The sequence below is a fragment of the Elephantulus edwardii genome, unplaced genomic scaffold (genome assembly GCF_000299155.1).
Source record: "Elephantulus edwardii isolate Elephantulus edwardi_28Jun2011 unplaced genomic scaffold, EleEdw1.0 scaffold00236, whole genome shotgun sequence".
NCBI lineage: Eukaryota > Metazoa > Chordata > Mammalia > Macroscelidea > Macroscelididae > Elephantulus > Elephantulus edwardii.
Genome location: NW_006399986.1, coordinates 4,132,310 through 4,147,031, shown reverse-complemented (window position 1 = coordinate 4,147,031; position 14,722 = coordinate 4,132,310). Strand labels below are relative to the sequence as shown.

The 14,722-nt window shown below is 49.1% G+C and overlaps 1 protein-coding gene and 1 pseudogene across 1 annotated transcript in view; both read right to left on the bottom strand.

Moving 5' to 3' along the window:
• Positions 1-14,722, bottom strand: part of BCAT2 (branched chain amino-acid transaminase 2, mitochondrial) — a 20,699-nt gene that overhangs the window by 900 nt on the left and 5,077 nt on the right. Inside the window, exons 3-10 of the mRNA XM_006898687.1 lie at positions 14,360-14,563; positions 2,835-2,945; positions 2,609-2,728; positions 2,192-2,355; positions 1,168-1,310; positions 881-966; positions 558-698; positions 399-473 (exon numbers count right to left, since the gene is read on the bottom strand). Of these exons, the coding sequence (XP_006898749.1) occupies positions 399-473; positions 558-698; positions 881-966; positions 1,168-1,310; positions 2,192-2,355; positions 2,609-2,728; positions 2,835-2,945; positions 14,360-14,563 (1,044 nt within the window). The remainder of the gene's footprint in view (positions 1-398; positions 474-557; positions 699-880; positions 967-1,167; positions 1,311-2,191; positions 2,356-2,608; positions 2,729-2,834; positions 2,946-14,359; positions 14,564-14,722) is intronic.
• Positions 3,514-4,397, bottom strand: LOC102846069 (annotated as a pseudogene).

Genomic DNA, 14,722 nt, shown 5'->3' with positions numbered 1-14,722 from the left:
GGGCCAGCAGGGCTCACGGAAGGGGACATCTCACACTGGGATACCCAGAGGTCATAGAGGCCCAAGGGGAGTGGACCTCTCACAGCAGGCCACCCAGGGGCAGTAGGAGGTCACAAGATGGTGATGTCTCAAACATGGTTACCAGGAACCACAAAGGATCCTGGGAAGGAGGAGTTTTCAAGCCAAAGTGTTAGCCCAGGGGTTCAAAACGCACAGGAGAACATTCCTGGTCAAGGACTCTCAGAGTGCAGGCTCAGCTCCGCTCAGGGTTCCAAAGCTGATGGAGGGGACTGCTGGGAGGGTCCCAAAGCTGATGGAGGGGACTGCTGGGAGGGTCCAGCAAAGTTCTGAGCTTCCCCAGGGAACAGAGTGGCCTCTTTCCCCTGGGTGCCCCTCACCTGGATCGCCTTCAGTTCCTTCTGCAAACGGAGGATCAGCTCAGGCCCGTTCTCCATGGTGGGGATGTGAAGTTGCTATGAAACGAATGACTCTGAGTGAGGCCTGGCCTCTCCCTCTCTGACCCTCCCACGGCCGAGGCGGGTGGGTGGCCGGCTCACCTTGCCCTGGTATGTGATCTGGTGCACTGGGCACACCTGGCAGGCGGTGCCCGAACCAAAGACTTCACGCACCCGCCCCTCCTCCAGCGCCCGCAGCAGCTCCTTCATGGTGACTGTTCGCTGTGCCACCCGGAACTCACCCTGGGGGACAAGGGACAGGGATAGTGTGGAGACAGGGGGTGGCCCCTGCTGGAGGGCCCGCCCAGAGACCTAAGGGGGGACCCTCTAGAAATCCAGAGAGACCCACAGACCAGCCAGCTTTCCTCCCACACCCACCCCGGCGCCCACCCCTCAGTGGCCGGGTCCTGTCCCCCTGTCCTCACCCAGGTCTGAGCCAGCTCCAGCACGCACTGTCTGACCACTCCAGGCAGGATGACGCCGTCCAGTGGGGGGGTCACCAGCTCCAGCACTTGTCCGGTGGAAGAAGAGCCGGATGTGACCTCACACTCACATGTCCACCCCTCCCCGATCTTCCTGGATGCCGTGTCCCCAGCATCCCGGGAGCCCAAGCTCTGCTGGGAAGGTGGTGCGGGTCACCCTTGTCCCCCACAACCCCCTGGAATCTGGAGAGAGGGCCAGGGCCGCGCCGGGTACCCAGGGTCTTTCTCACCCCCATCCTCGTGGGTCCAGTAGACGAAGATGTTCATGGTGCCCACCTCGGTGAGCTGGTGGTCCGGCCCATACAGCCAGAGCACCTGCTCACAGCCCTTCTTCTTCGCCTCCTGCTGCACGAACACCGTGGGCCCGTAGTTCCTGTCGGACGGCAGCCTGGTCCTTGCCTGTCCCGCCCCAAGGGGGTCTCTCCACATCCCAGCAGACCCTGCCTCTCCTCCCGCTCGCTCACAGCCCTCCGCCGCCCCTCAGTGGAGACCGTGGGGTTCCTGCCAGCTTGGAGCCCCAGAAGAGCTGATCTCTTAACTCCCCTGTGTCCCCAGGAGGCTTCAGGACGTGAGTGGAAAGAACCAGAACAAGGCTGAGTTGGGCCACACTTCCGGTCCTAAGAGGCCCCATGCTGCCCTCGCTCTGAGGACCCCTTGGCGAGACTCAACTTCTCCCCTCGACCTCTCAGACCCAAAGACTCCAGATGGAGGCAGACAACAAAGAAGGGCCCTGAGCCTGGCCAAGGTTCAGGGGAGGTTTCCCTGGGGGACACTGTTGAACAGAGAGTGAATTTCATTTCTGGAGACTTCCTGAGGGCGGAGAGTCCCTGGGTGGGACAAGTAGTTGAGGTGAATGACTGCTCACCAAAGCTAGAGGGTAGGGCCCTCTCAGGAGCACGTCGGAAGAAAGACCTGGTAACATGCTTCTGAAAAATTAGCCCCTGGACGTCCCCGAGGGGCAGACTGGCTTCCGCAGTGACCCACCCATCCTGTTTGTCCTGTAAGGCAATCCGTACCCTTCCCCTCCCCAAGTTTGCGTTCAAATAACACACAGTGGCCCCGGGGTGCTGAGAGGTCTCGACATTACAGAGGAGAAAACGTAAATTGCAGAGTCCCTGTGTCACAGGGCTCTCTGGGGCCACATGAAACAGGACCAGAGAAGGCAAGGGACTCGCCAAAGACACACAGCACAGCCCGGGCACCAGAGCTGTCTCCACAGCCCACGCTCCGAGAGGCTGGACGCTCGCTGCTTACCCGCCAAGCTTGCAGTCGCCAACCCCACCTATCCAGGCCCGCACGAAGGTGGGGTCTGCCAGGAGGGAGACGGGGGTCACGGTGTCTCCAGGGAAGTATGAGCCGACAGGGGAGAGGATGACGTAGAGAAGGGCCTTGGTGGAGAGGCCCACGCCCAGCGAGGGCTGTGGAGGACGAAGGAAGAGCAGAGGAGAGCAGGCATCAGGGACCCAGGAATCCAAGCTCCCAGATCTCCCCCAGACAGGCACCCTGCACTGCCCCACATCCCATATGCCCTCGGACCCCTGTCCTCCTCCAGACCTGAGTGCCAGCCCCTCCTCCCTCCAGCCCGCAGCCCAGTCCCGCAGCATGCCTGGGCCCAGGAATCCTGCCCCCATACCTCCCCTCCCAGTCCTCCAGCCCCCCAGGTTCCCTCACCTCGTTTCCGATGAGCACAGGCCGAACATAGAGGCTGGTGCCAGGGGACGTGGGCACCCAGTCCTTGTCCACTTCTACCAGCCGGCGGATGCACTCCAGCAACTCGAGCTTGTCGAAACTCTGGGTGGACGTGGGCACCAGTCAGGGGGCGTCTCCTGCGGGCCGGCCACGCCGGGGCCCCCACTCCCAGGCAGGACCCCCTCATCCCAGACGACAGGACCCTCACCGGCAGGCAGAGGCGCTGGGCCGAACGCAGCATGCGGTCCATGTTGAGCCACGGTCGGAAGAGCCGAACCCGCTGGTCCGGGCCCCGGTAGGCCTTCAGGCCCTCAAAGAGCTGTGGGGGACAAGGACGGGGGCTCAGAGACAGATGGCCACCACGGAAGGTCACAGGACACAGACTGAGATGGAGAGAGCTGATGACAGCCAGAGGGGCCCAGGGGCACCCCATCACACCCAGAGATGGAGAGATGCAGAGGAAAGCCGGGGAGGGGGGACGCTCAAAGCCAAGGGCAGTGGCCAGCAGGAGAAGGACAGAAAGACAGGGAGCCAGAGGCCGCGAGCCCCTGACTCAGATGAACCTCTGTCCCTGGTCATAATATCCAGGAACATGCATGGTGACTGGTACTGTTTTTTTTGTTTGTTTGTTTGTTTTTTGTTTTTTTTAATTCAACGGTTCTATTTTATTTCTATTATTTGAAATTTCTTTTTCAAGAAACAGATTCCTTTTTAAACACTGTATTTCTTTTTGCTGTAAAGAGAAGAAAGTCTTTTCTTTGAAAGAATTGTGTCATGGAGAACAAAATCAAATGCTTTTCCAAGTTAAAGCACAGGTATTCCTGAAGTGTCTGGATGGTAATTTGGACAGCAGCAGTCTTTGAGTTAAAGTTTCATAAAAGATATGGCTAAGACAGTGATTTTGGTCGTTTTGCAGGTGGTCCAGCAGAGTTAGTTCTGTTATCAATGTTATGTTCATCTTCTACATCATCTTCGTCATCACCCTCTGAAAGTGGTTTTAGTATACTCACAAGGTTGTACCATCATCACTACTATCTAATTCTGGCCCATTTTCGTCACCCGCAGCCGCCAGGTCCTGCACGTCCCGCGGAACCAGAGGGTGGAGGAGCTCGGCCACTCCCTCTCTCATCTGAGCCACCCCCGACAAGCCCTGCAAAGGGTCAGCACCCTCCGGTGCCTCACACGACACCCGCAGCTGCTGCCGCTGCCCATCCCGCCCCCGATGTACTCGGCCACCAGCTCCACGGCGACCGCTCAGCTTCAAGCGCGCGCCACAGGAACCTGCCCACCGGGACTGGTACTGTTTTAACATCATTCAATGTCACTGAATTATATCGAAACTGTCAAAAAGCCTATGTTGGTTTGCTTTTTCATGTGTGTGTACCGTTGAGTCGGATCCGACTGGCACGGGAGGAGATTGTCCCTCCTTCTCCAGCGGAGCACCTGGTGGATTTGAACCACGTGCCTTCAGGATTGCAATGCAGCTTCTTGCCACTAGGCCACCAGAGCTCCCTAGGGCCTAGGTTTTGTAATACTATCTTTTCACTACGATGACATGAAACACACACACACATCCCAGGCTGTGGCCCTGTTTCTCCTTCAAGCCTGGAATGAAATCACCCCTCTGTACGTCAAATTTCAGCCAAACAGCAGATGGGCTTACAGTGTGATCCGTGATCTGCACCAGCCGCTCAGACAGGTCACCCACCCAACACCAGAAGGGCAGCTTTGGCGCCAGGAGGAAGTGTCGCCATGGCCTCCTCTCCCTCATGATGGCCCAGGGCAGGTTTGGCATCTGCTTGGCTGCCAACCTCAAGGTCAACAGTTCAAACTCACCAGCTTCTTCATGGGCGAACAATGAGGCTTCCAATAAAACAGCACGGCCTTGGGAACCCTGAGGGACAATTGTGCCCTGTCCTGCAGCCTCTCTAAGTTGGAAAGGACCCGGGGGATCATGGGGTTCTGGTTTGGGGGGTCCTTGTTAGAAAACTCTCCTGCTCATTCAACCTCATTTCTCCCAACACATCTCTTGGTCTCAGTGTGGCTGCATTCCCGTCTCAGCCTTCACCCATGGGAAGACCAGGTTGCTGACCGCAGCCCTGTCATGTGCACTGACTGCTTGAGACCACAGCGGACAGAACCACTGGTCCCTGCTCCTACAGTGGTGCTGGGCAGTCACAGGTGGGGCTGAACGCAAGCATGAAATGAAAAGATAAAAACCCAAACTCCGGACGAAAAATTGAAAGGGGGAAAAAAGAAATTAAGGCATAAACAGTTGGGGGGAGGGGGAGGAAGAAAGAAGAAAAAGGAGCAGGAGGAGAGACAAAGAAAGAGAGAGAGAGGGAGGGAGAAAGAGAGAGACCCAGAAGTACACGGTGCGAATCCACCAGATGCTCTGCCGGAGAAGGAGGGACAATTTCCTCCTGTACCAGTCAGATCTGATTTGACGGTACACGCACAAAAAATAATAATTAAAAAAATTTAAAAAAGAGAGAGAGAGACAGTGTGTGTGTGTGTGTGTGTGTGTGTGTGTGTGTGTGTGTGTGTGTGTAGGTCTTACCAGATTATTTTTCAGATATTAAAACAAATCATAAGCCTACAATACTTAATTTCAAAATTAACAATAGTAGTGGAGGGAGGAAACTATGCAACAGTGAATGAATGAAAACCCAACCTTCCTGTATATTTGCATTAAAATAACAGTAAAAAAAGATTTTTTTAAAAAATAACAATAAATTGGATCGCTAGCATCCACTTCCTAAACAAGCCTCCAGAAACTCTATGAACTTTGATAAATGTCGATAGTTGTAGAGGGGCTTCAGGCCTTTAGTTTATAGGGCTGCTATGAGTCGTGCTCGACTTGAAGGCAATCAACAACAACAACAACAATATACATAGGGAGTTCTGATGGCTTAGTGGTTAAAGAATTGCACTGCCAACCCAAAGATTCATGGTTCAAATCCACCAGCTGCTCAGCGGGAGAAAGCTGGACAACCTCCTCACCTAGGATTTCCTGCATCTGAAAACCCGCTGGAGGGTCGTCTGTGACTCCACAGTACACAGCAACAATCTACGTTAGAGTTGTAAGAATTCCAAGAGGCTCAAAGTCTTAAATGAGGAGTGTGTGTGTGTGTGTGTGTGTGTGTGTGTGTGTGTGAAATGGAGTCATAAGAACTGTTGTTGTTGTTAAGTGCCGTTGAGTCAAAGACTCATAGCGACCCTATGAATGAAAGACCTGAACACTTGTGTAACTTTCATCCCTTCTCCAGGTTCATAGGGTTTCCAGAGACAAGCTATTATGGAAGTGGATGCCACTCCGGCTTCCAAGCTTGTTTGAATCAGGGAGCTCCACCAAACACTGTCCACCACGGGTAACCATTATCCCATTTGATACATGAGTGTCGCAGCGTTCAGCATCACAGCAACCACGAGTGACCTCTGTACAGCAATGCACAGACCAGAGCTATGCCGCTTAGAAGAATGTTTGACAGAAAACAATTTAAACAAGGCCTGAGGGCTGCAGATTAAAATCACTCACCTTTGGCTTGGTAATGTAACTTTCTATCCACTAGGCCAACAGAACTCTCTTATTGTTTTTGTTAAGTGCTGTCGAGTCGGTAGGTAGGTGACTCATAGCGACCCTAGGAACGAAAGACCTGAACACTTGTATAACTTTCCATCGTTTCTCAGATAAGAGCTGTAGAAGAAGAAAAATAAAACAACTGCGGAAGAGAACAGAGTATCAGATTTTTTCCCCCTCTATTTTGCTCTGGAGATGGTTCAAACACTCATAGCTGCCCCTCCAGTGGGTGTTCGGGGGTCTGTAAACGGCACAGAGGACAGTGCCTGTCTTTCTCCTGTGGAGCCGCAGGGGGATTCAAACCAGCAGAGAAGGCACTGCCTTTGGGTTAAGACTGCAATTCCCTGTGGACTCCACCACCAGACGACATATGACTACACGCAACACAGACCAGAGGGTGTACGCCTACAAAGAATGGGGTTTTGTTTTGTTTGTTTGTTTTTCCTTTTTCTTGTAGTGTACCCTCGAATCAGATCTGACTGGTACAGGAGGAGATTGCCCCTCCTTCTTTAGCAGATCATCTGGTGGATTCGTACCATGCACCTCTGGGATTGCAGTGCAGCTCCTTGCCACTAGGCCACCAGAGCTCCCCAAAGAACATTTTTAACAAATCAGTTTTTTTTTTTCATTAAACCAGCAGGGAGCTCTGGTGGCCTAGTGGCAAGACACTGCACTGCAATCCCAGAGGTACACGGTTCAAATCCACCAGATGCTCTGCTGGACAAGGAGGGGGCAATCTCCTCCTGTACCTGTCAGATCTGATTTGACGGTACATGTATAAATAATACAATAAAAAAAAATAAGAGGAAAAAAATGAAACCAGCTAAGAAAACGCGTCCAGAAAATAGGCGCTCAACCTCATTCATAATAGGATGTTGTTGTTAAGTGCCATCGAGTATGACTTCATAGTGACCCTGTGAACAGCCAGCTTGCGCCCTCTCCTGTGTCGCCCTGATCATCTGAGACACTGGAGCCCACTGCTGAAGTCACGGGGTCAATCCATCTCTTTGAGGATCTTCCTCTCCTTTGCTAACCCTTTTTCTTTCCAAGCATGATGTCCCTTTCCAAGGAATAGCCTCACCTAGCTACATGCCCAAAGTATGGAAGACAAAGCTGCTTCATCCTTGCTTCCAAGGAGATCTCTGGCTGCACACTTTCCAGGACATATCTGTTTGGGTTTTTGTTTTTTTTTTTTTGGCAGTCCATGGGATATTCAGTGTTCTTCTCCAGCACCCTAACTCAGAGGTGTCAATTCACGGGATGGAGGAGTTACTTTTGAATGCATTTAAGACCAACCAGACCCTGTGCCTTCATTTCGACTCACAGGAACCTCGTAGAACAAAGCAGAGCTGTCCCACGGGGTGTCCAAGGTCGTAAGCCTTTACAGACGCAGACGGCCTCCGCTTTCTCCTGTGGGGCAGCTTGGGGGTCCAAACCCCTGCCTTCCCATCCCATGCCTCAGTGTTAACCCACGGAGCCCCCAGGCCTCCTATATAGGAGCCTGGAAAAGGTTTTCACACATTTAACAGAACCTGTCTAGGGTACAGTAAACAGGTTCAGCCGGTGGCATTGGAACTTGATACAACTCCTGCGGCGATTAACGTTAGCAAGCTCTTTTCCAAGTTAAAAAGCTACTTACCCTTTGACCCAACAGTGCCAGAAAGCGAACTGACCGATTCACAGGAAATTTTTGTTTTCCTACCGCTTTTCTTTCTAAAGAAGATTTTTATTCTGTTGCATTGGAGAATATACAAAGCAGCAGAGAAGACGCCCTCGGCCTCTGGAGGTCGGTGGTGGCCAGCAAGCTGTGTGAGTCTTCCTACCCAGCTTATCTGCCTTTCTTCCCCTCCTCGTAAAAGAAACTCACCACCTCCTGAATTCCTGCCCAGTCTTTCAAGTTGTTGCTATCAATGTGATCTGTACAGAGAGATATTAAAAGTATAAATGCTCAAGGCAGTGCTTTAAAAAACAGTTACAGGAACTTTGCCTGGCCTCCAGGGTTTTGGAAAGTCTGAGTTCGATGTTGTTGTCAAGAGCCATCGAGTCGACTATCACTCACTTCATGTCTGTGGATAACAGATACTGGACCTTGCCCTGGTCTCCAACATCCTCATGTTCTCGGCCACGGTCAAGGCCACTGGGGTCATGACCGTGTCGGTCAGTCTTGGTAAAGATCTTCCTCTCTTCCAATAACCTCCTACAGGTCCTTGCACATTCTGCCCAAGGATGGATTCCTTCTGACAACATGTCCAAAGCAAGAGTGGGAAGTTTCACCATCTGTGCCTTTCAGGGGCAAGCTGATGGCACTTCAAGATCTATCTGTTTAGGCGAGCTCTGGTGGCCTAGTGGCAAGAGGCTGTACTGTAATCCCAGAGGTGCGCAGTTCGAATCCACCAGATGATCTGCTGGAGACGGAGGGACAATCTCCTCCTGTACCAGTCAGATCTGATTTAATGGTACACACACAAAAAATAATAAAATTTTTTAAAAAAACAACAACCAGTCAGATAAAATCTAACGGTACACACACACATAAAAGTGTGTTGGTTTTTTTTTTTTAAAAAAAAAAGATGTTTCTGTTGGTTCGTTTGATAGTTAAAAGAATATTCAATCTTCTTCTCCAATGTCACAATTCAAAGGCATTGGTTCCTTTTCGGTCTTCCTTAGCCATTAGATGCTTGCTTTTGTTTTGTTGCTATGTGCCGTCACGTCACTTGTGATTCATAGCGACTTACGTACAAAAGCCCTAAACCCTGCTCTACCTAGTGCCAATCTTACTGTCTCTGACACACCTACTCCCATTACCCCAGTCACTGAATCAATCCATCTCATCGAGGGTCTTCCTCTCCTGTGCTGTCCCTTTACCCTCCCAAGCATGACGTCCCTCTCCAAGGACCTGTCCCTCCTTACAACATGTCCAAAGTATGTCAGACGAAACTTCAGAATCCTTGCCTCCAAGGAGCAGCCTGCTCTCACCCTCTCCAGGATAAACCTGTTTTCCCAGCAGTCCATGGTATTCTCAATACGCTTCTCCAGCACCACAGCTCAAAGGCATCAATTCTCCTTCTATCCTCCCTAGTCATTGTTCAGCTCTCTGACGCATAGCAAGCAACTATGAAGACTATGGCCTGGATCAGGCGCACCTTAGCCTCCAGACGGAGGTCGCTTAGATGCTTCAGAAGCAAAGTAAAACACTGCAGCTTGAGACAAAGGAACCTTAGCATTGAAAGTGACATCTTTGCTGTTTAGGATTTTAGAGAGATAAACACTGTATAACACCACTGATACCGCAGGATTGACACGGGGCGTTGGGAGCAGAACTGGAAGAGTGGATAGATAATGAACACTGCATTGGAATAGATGAGGGAAAGAACTGTGTAAAGGGAATGCATGGAAGGAACTGCTGGGGGCCTAGTGGCAAGAAGCTGCGCTGCAATCCCAAAGGTACGTGGTTCGAATCCACCAGATGCTCTGCTGGAGAAGGAGGGGCAATCTCCTCCTGTGCCAGTTGGATCTGATTAGAAAGCACACAACAAGGGGGAGGCGGGAAAGGAATGTATGATTAGGCGTTATATGTATGACAATAACCCCCAGTAAGAAGTGCATAGCAAAGTGGGCTGGGGGACGGGCAAGCGAGGAAATTATGCCCCAATGAATGAAAATTGAAAAAAGAAAAGAGAGTTAATGGCGGGAGGGAGAAGGGAGGAAAATGTGCAACAGTGGTTGGATGAAAATGTGGCTTTCTGTAAACTTTTGTTAAAATTACAATAAAGTATATTTAAAAGCAAAGGGGGCAAGTTTTTGGTTTGTTTAGGTTTTTTTTTTTTAAATTTTAACGAAAGTTTACAGAGACTTAGGATTTCCAGCCATTCATTGTTGCACTTGGTTTGTGGTGGGTTTTATTTTGTTTTGTTTTGTTTTTAGCATTTTTTTACTTTATTATTTTTGTGTGCGTGTACCGTCAAATCAGATCTGACTGGTACAGGAGGAGATTGTCCCTCCTTCCCCGGCAGAGCATCTGGTGGATTCGAACCGTGCACCTCTGGGATTGTAGTTGCAGCTTCTTGCTGTTTTGTTTTGTTTTTTAAAACAAGAATGAACTTTGGAGAGGTCTTTGATAGCAGATTTCCTCAGTGCAACACATCTTTTGATTTCTTGACTGCTGCTACCATGGGTGGCAAACACTCATGGGATTTCATGAAAATGTAAAATTCTGTTCTCTACACTGCAATCCCAGAGATACGCGGTTCAAATCCCCCAGATGCTCTGCTGGAGAAGGAGGGGGCAATCTCCTCCTGTACCAGTCAGATCTGATTTGACGGTACATGTAAAAATAATACAATAAAAAACAAAAAAAACCCCAAATTCTGTTCTCTATACTCTGCTTTTGGTCAACATTAATATAGTCTAGTCTCTTCTATCAAAATAATCAGTAATAGCAGCTAGGCACACAGGGTGAGGGGTGGACCAGTCGACAGATAATCCCTGAGAGTCATGTACAAGAAGGATGGCTTACAGACAGAGAAGAAATGGACCCAGGGAGATCCTGATTTGGGCATCTGGCCTGCTGAGCTATGAGAAGAATTTGTTCTTCAAAGCCACCCATGCATGCTATTTGTGTTTTCTAACAGGCATTTTATATACTCCAAATGAAATAAAATAATCCAGGTGGATAAGGGCAGAAAATGGATTAGTGGTTGCCAAGGGCTTTGAAAAGGGTACAAGGAGTAAGTGCTTAATGGGTCTGGAGTTTCATTTGCAGCGATGACAGCTAGACAGTGGTGAGAGTTACACCGAATTGCAAATGTATTTAACACCACTAAATTGTATACTTTAAAATGACAAATGGGTGAGCTCTGGTGGCCTAGTGGCAAGAAGCTGCACTGCAATCCCAGAGGTGTGCGGTTCAAATCCACCAGATGCTCTGCTGGAGAAGGAGGAACAATCTCCTCTTGTACTAGTCAAATCTGATTTGACGGTACACACACAAATAATGAAAATAAAATTTAAAAAAATGATAAATGATGTGTTACATGTATTTTACCACAATAATAAAAAGCAAATAAAAAGACAGTGGTTTCTCTGCCATTCTGTGCATGCATTATTAGCATGAGGTGTCTGGCAGAGAGATGAGACTTCTATGGCCTCAGCTAAATTGCATGGCCATTGTGTGAGAGCTGACAGATTAAAGAAATGCATTTTGTATGCCAGGCCTCTAAACTCAATCCATATGGAAGGCTGTAGACCTTGGAAGCAGGAGAGGTATCCCCTTCCTACACAACATGCCTCCGGAAACTGTGAACTTTGATAAATGTCAATAGTTGTTGAGGGGCATCAGGCCTTTTGTTCTTAGGGTCGCTATGAGTCGTGCTTGACTCAAAGGCAATTAACACCAAAAGTCCTTGATATTCTGATATTCTGATATTCTTGATATTCTGCAGCAAGCACTTCAAATCCTCCTCACTTTCAGCAAAACAAGACATTAACACAGACTGCTGATGCGTCTTCTCCAGTCCTGAGGCCACATTCTTCTTCACAGAGACCAGCTTCTCGCTCCAATGATTTGCGCAGCATACAGACTGAATGTGTCTGCAGAGATGCTCTGATCCTAACACACCCTCTTCTTAATCTTAAACTATGTGGTGTTCCTTTGCTCCACTTACACAGCCTCTTGGTCTAGGTATACACTTCACAAGTCAATGTTCTAGATGGATTATATCTCAACATCAAGAACACAAACGTTCTCACCACTGGACTGATGGGCAACATCATGACAGCTGGAGAAAAGACTGAAACTGTCGACAACTGTCATCTTCCTTGGATCCACACTCAACCAACACCCTCAGTATTAGCCGTCAGATGTATTCTTTTGGGCACATTGCTCGGAGAGGCTAGTCCTTGGAAAGGGATATCATGCTTGGAAAGGTGGAGGCTGGTGAAACAGAAGACGACCTTCAACCGGTTGACAATGACGGCAGCAAGGAGCTAAGGTATGTCAGAAATGATGAGGATGGCATAAGATAGGACAGGGTTCCGATCTGTTGTTCATAGGGTCGCTATAAGTCATACTCATAAAAGCTAAACCCAATACATCCTCTGTATTCGATACACTGACAAAGAAGATTAATCAGAACTGGCTTTGACAAGCACTGTGGCATTTGGACAAGAACAAACTGGGAGGAGGGTAGAGAGAATAGTGCAACAATGAGTGAGTGGAGGCCCAAAATCTCTGTAAATGTTTATGAAAATTAATAAAATATAATTATAGAAAAGAAAAAAAAAACAAATGAATAAACAACATGGCGTGTGAAATAGAGAAAAAACAAAGGGCGTTCTCCACCAAAGAACCTTCTTGGGGATCAGTAAGTATAACCTGATTGTCCCTGACACTTGCTTTGGTGCCTAAATGCATCTCAAGGCGTGTCTCCTGTGCATAGAATCGGCTGTGATCAATTCTGTGTCCAGGAGGAGGCAGGACAAAAATTCTAAAAAAGTCTCAACATTTTGATCATAGATTCTAGAGTGGAATCTTACCAAAAGGGGGGACATGCAGAACAGAATTTTAAAATTCTCATGGAATCCAGATGAATCGCAGAGACTTGAGACTATCTTTAATATTTAAACAAAAAAAAATATCCCCTGTAGCCCTTTTTTAAATTCCCCTCCCTAATTATGAGGTTTATTAAAGAAGCCACAAGACTATAATTCAAAGAGGTAATGTAAGCACTCATTCAGCCCTATAGCCTTTCAAATCAAATGATCTCAAATCAGCCCGTTTCTGTTAAGTTAGACATACAGCTGACTCCTCAGCGGGTTTTAAGAGCCTTTAAGTGGCACAAGAGGAAACTGTTCCTATTTCTCTCTCAGAGCCGCTGGTGGATTCGAACCATCAGCGAGGTGTCACCTTTGGGTTAGGAGAGCAACTCCCTACAGATTACGCCACAAGAGCTCCCTCACCAAATAACAGTTTAGCTTGCTATTAAAGAATGTGTGTCTTGAGCATCGTGGACTTTGAAAAAAAAAATTATCTCTCAAAATTGACAACAACCTTGAAAGAAAGGTCAGACAGGAAACTTAGGGGCTGTGAGCTTATGTTAATGAGGGAGGAATAACTCAGAAAAAGAGCAAGAAAAGAAACACTGCATAGTTCAAAACCAGGAAAGGAATGTGTGACGGACGCATCCTGTCTCCACACCTTTTTAATCTATAGGCAGAACTGAGCATTCGGGAAGCAGGGCTTTATGAGGAAGAATGTGACATCAGGATTGGAGGTATATTCTTTAACAACCTGCATTATGCAGATGACAGAACCCTGCTTGCTGAGACTGAAGAGGATCTGAAGCGTTTGCTGCAGAAGGTCAAGGACTATGGTCTTTAATAGGGATTGAAGCTCAACATCAAGAAGACAATGATTTTCACCACTGGGCCAACTGACAGCACCACGACAGATGAAGAGGAGATTGAAGTTGTTAACAATTACAGCTTGCTCGGCTCCACAGTCAACACTCTTAACGCCAACAGTCAGGAAATCAAAAGACAAATTGCATTGGGAAAACCTGCCGTCACAGCTTTTCCAGAGTGCCGAAAAGCAATGTTGTCAGTCTAGAGACTACATGATCCACATGGCCCTAGTGGGGTCTTAAGATCCCCAGAGTGGGCCCTGTTCACAGTCCTCCATGCCTCTCTGGCGTGGACACAGGGTCCCTCGGCTGAGCGTTACGTGGCCTTGATCACGCCTTTGGCTTCCTTGACCTTGTTTCAACCCTACAATCTCCCTGAATCTGCCAAGCCCTATCCCTTCTCGGGCACCATGTCCTGACCATGTGCTCCCCATCAACACCCTCAACTGGGGCCTCATGTATTTATTTCCTCATCAGAAGTCACAAGAGGAGTCTGGCCTCCCACAATGCTGCGGGTGCCCCCGTCAGAGCACAGACCACACTGGGATGTAAGCAAAGTGTGGAGGGTGTTCAAGTGAAGGAACTGAGATGGCCTACCTCAGGAACCCAGCACAAAGTCTAGAAATAGATGGTGGGTGCACAAGGAGGCATATGTAAAGACTAAACCTCTGCAAGGTACTGAGCAGGGGGGTGTGATGACAGGAGGCAAGCGATACTGAGAGGGACAGGGGAGAGGGGCCGGTGTCACCCCACCTGCAGGGAGTAGTGGAGGCCTGAACAGGCCGGGTGCAGCGTCAGGTTCTGGAAGGGCTTGATGCAGGGCTGGCCCCAGCCCTTGTTCCCAGTCCATTCCACCATCAGCATGTGGTCGGTGAACGTCTTTCCAAACACCAGGGTCTCGGTGGGCTCGGGCTTCTTAAGAGGCTCCTGGGTCATTTCCAACCGCAGGTCTGCAGCCTGTGAAAAGACAGGACTGTCCTAAAAATTGGCTTTGCTCTCATATGGGGGAGAAAACTACAATTCCCATGAAGCCTTGAGGCACAGTCTGATAGGAAAGAGGCACTTGTAGCCCCAGTGCCTACTGGGAAATGTAGTTTGTTTTCTGTTTTCTCCCCC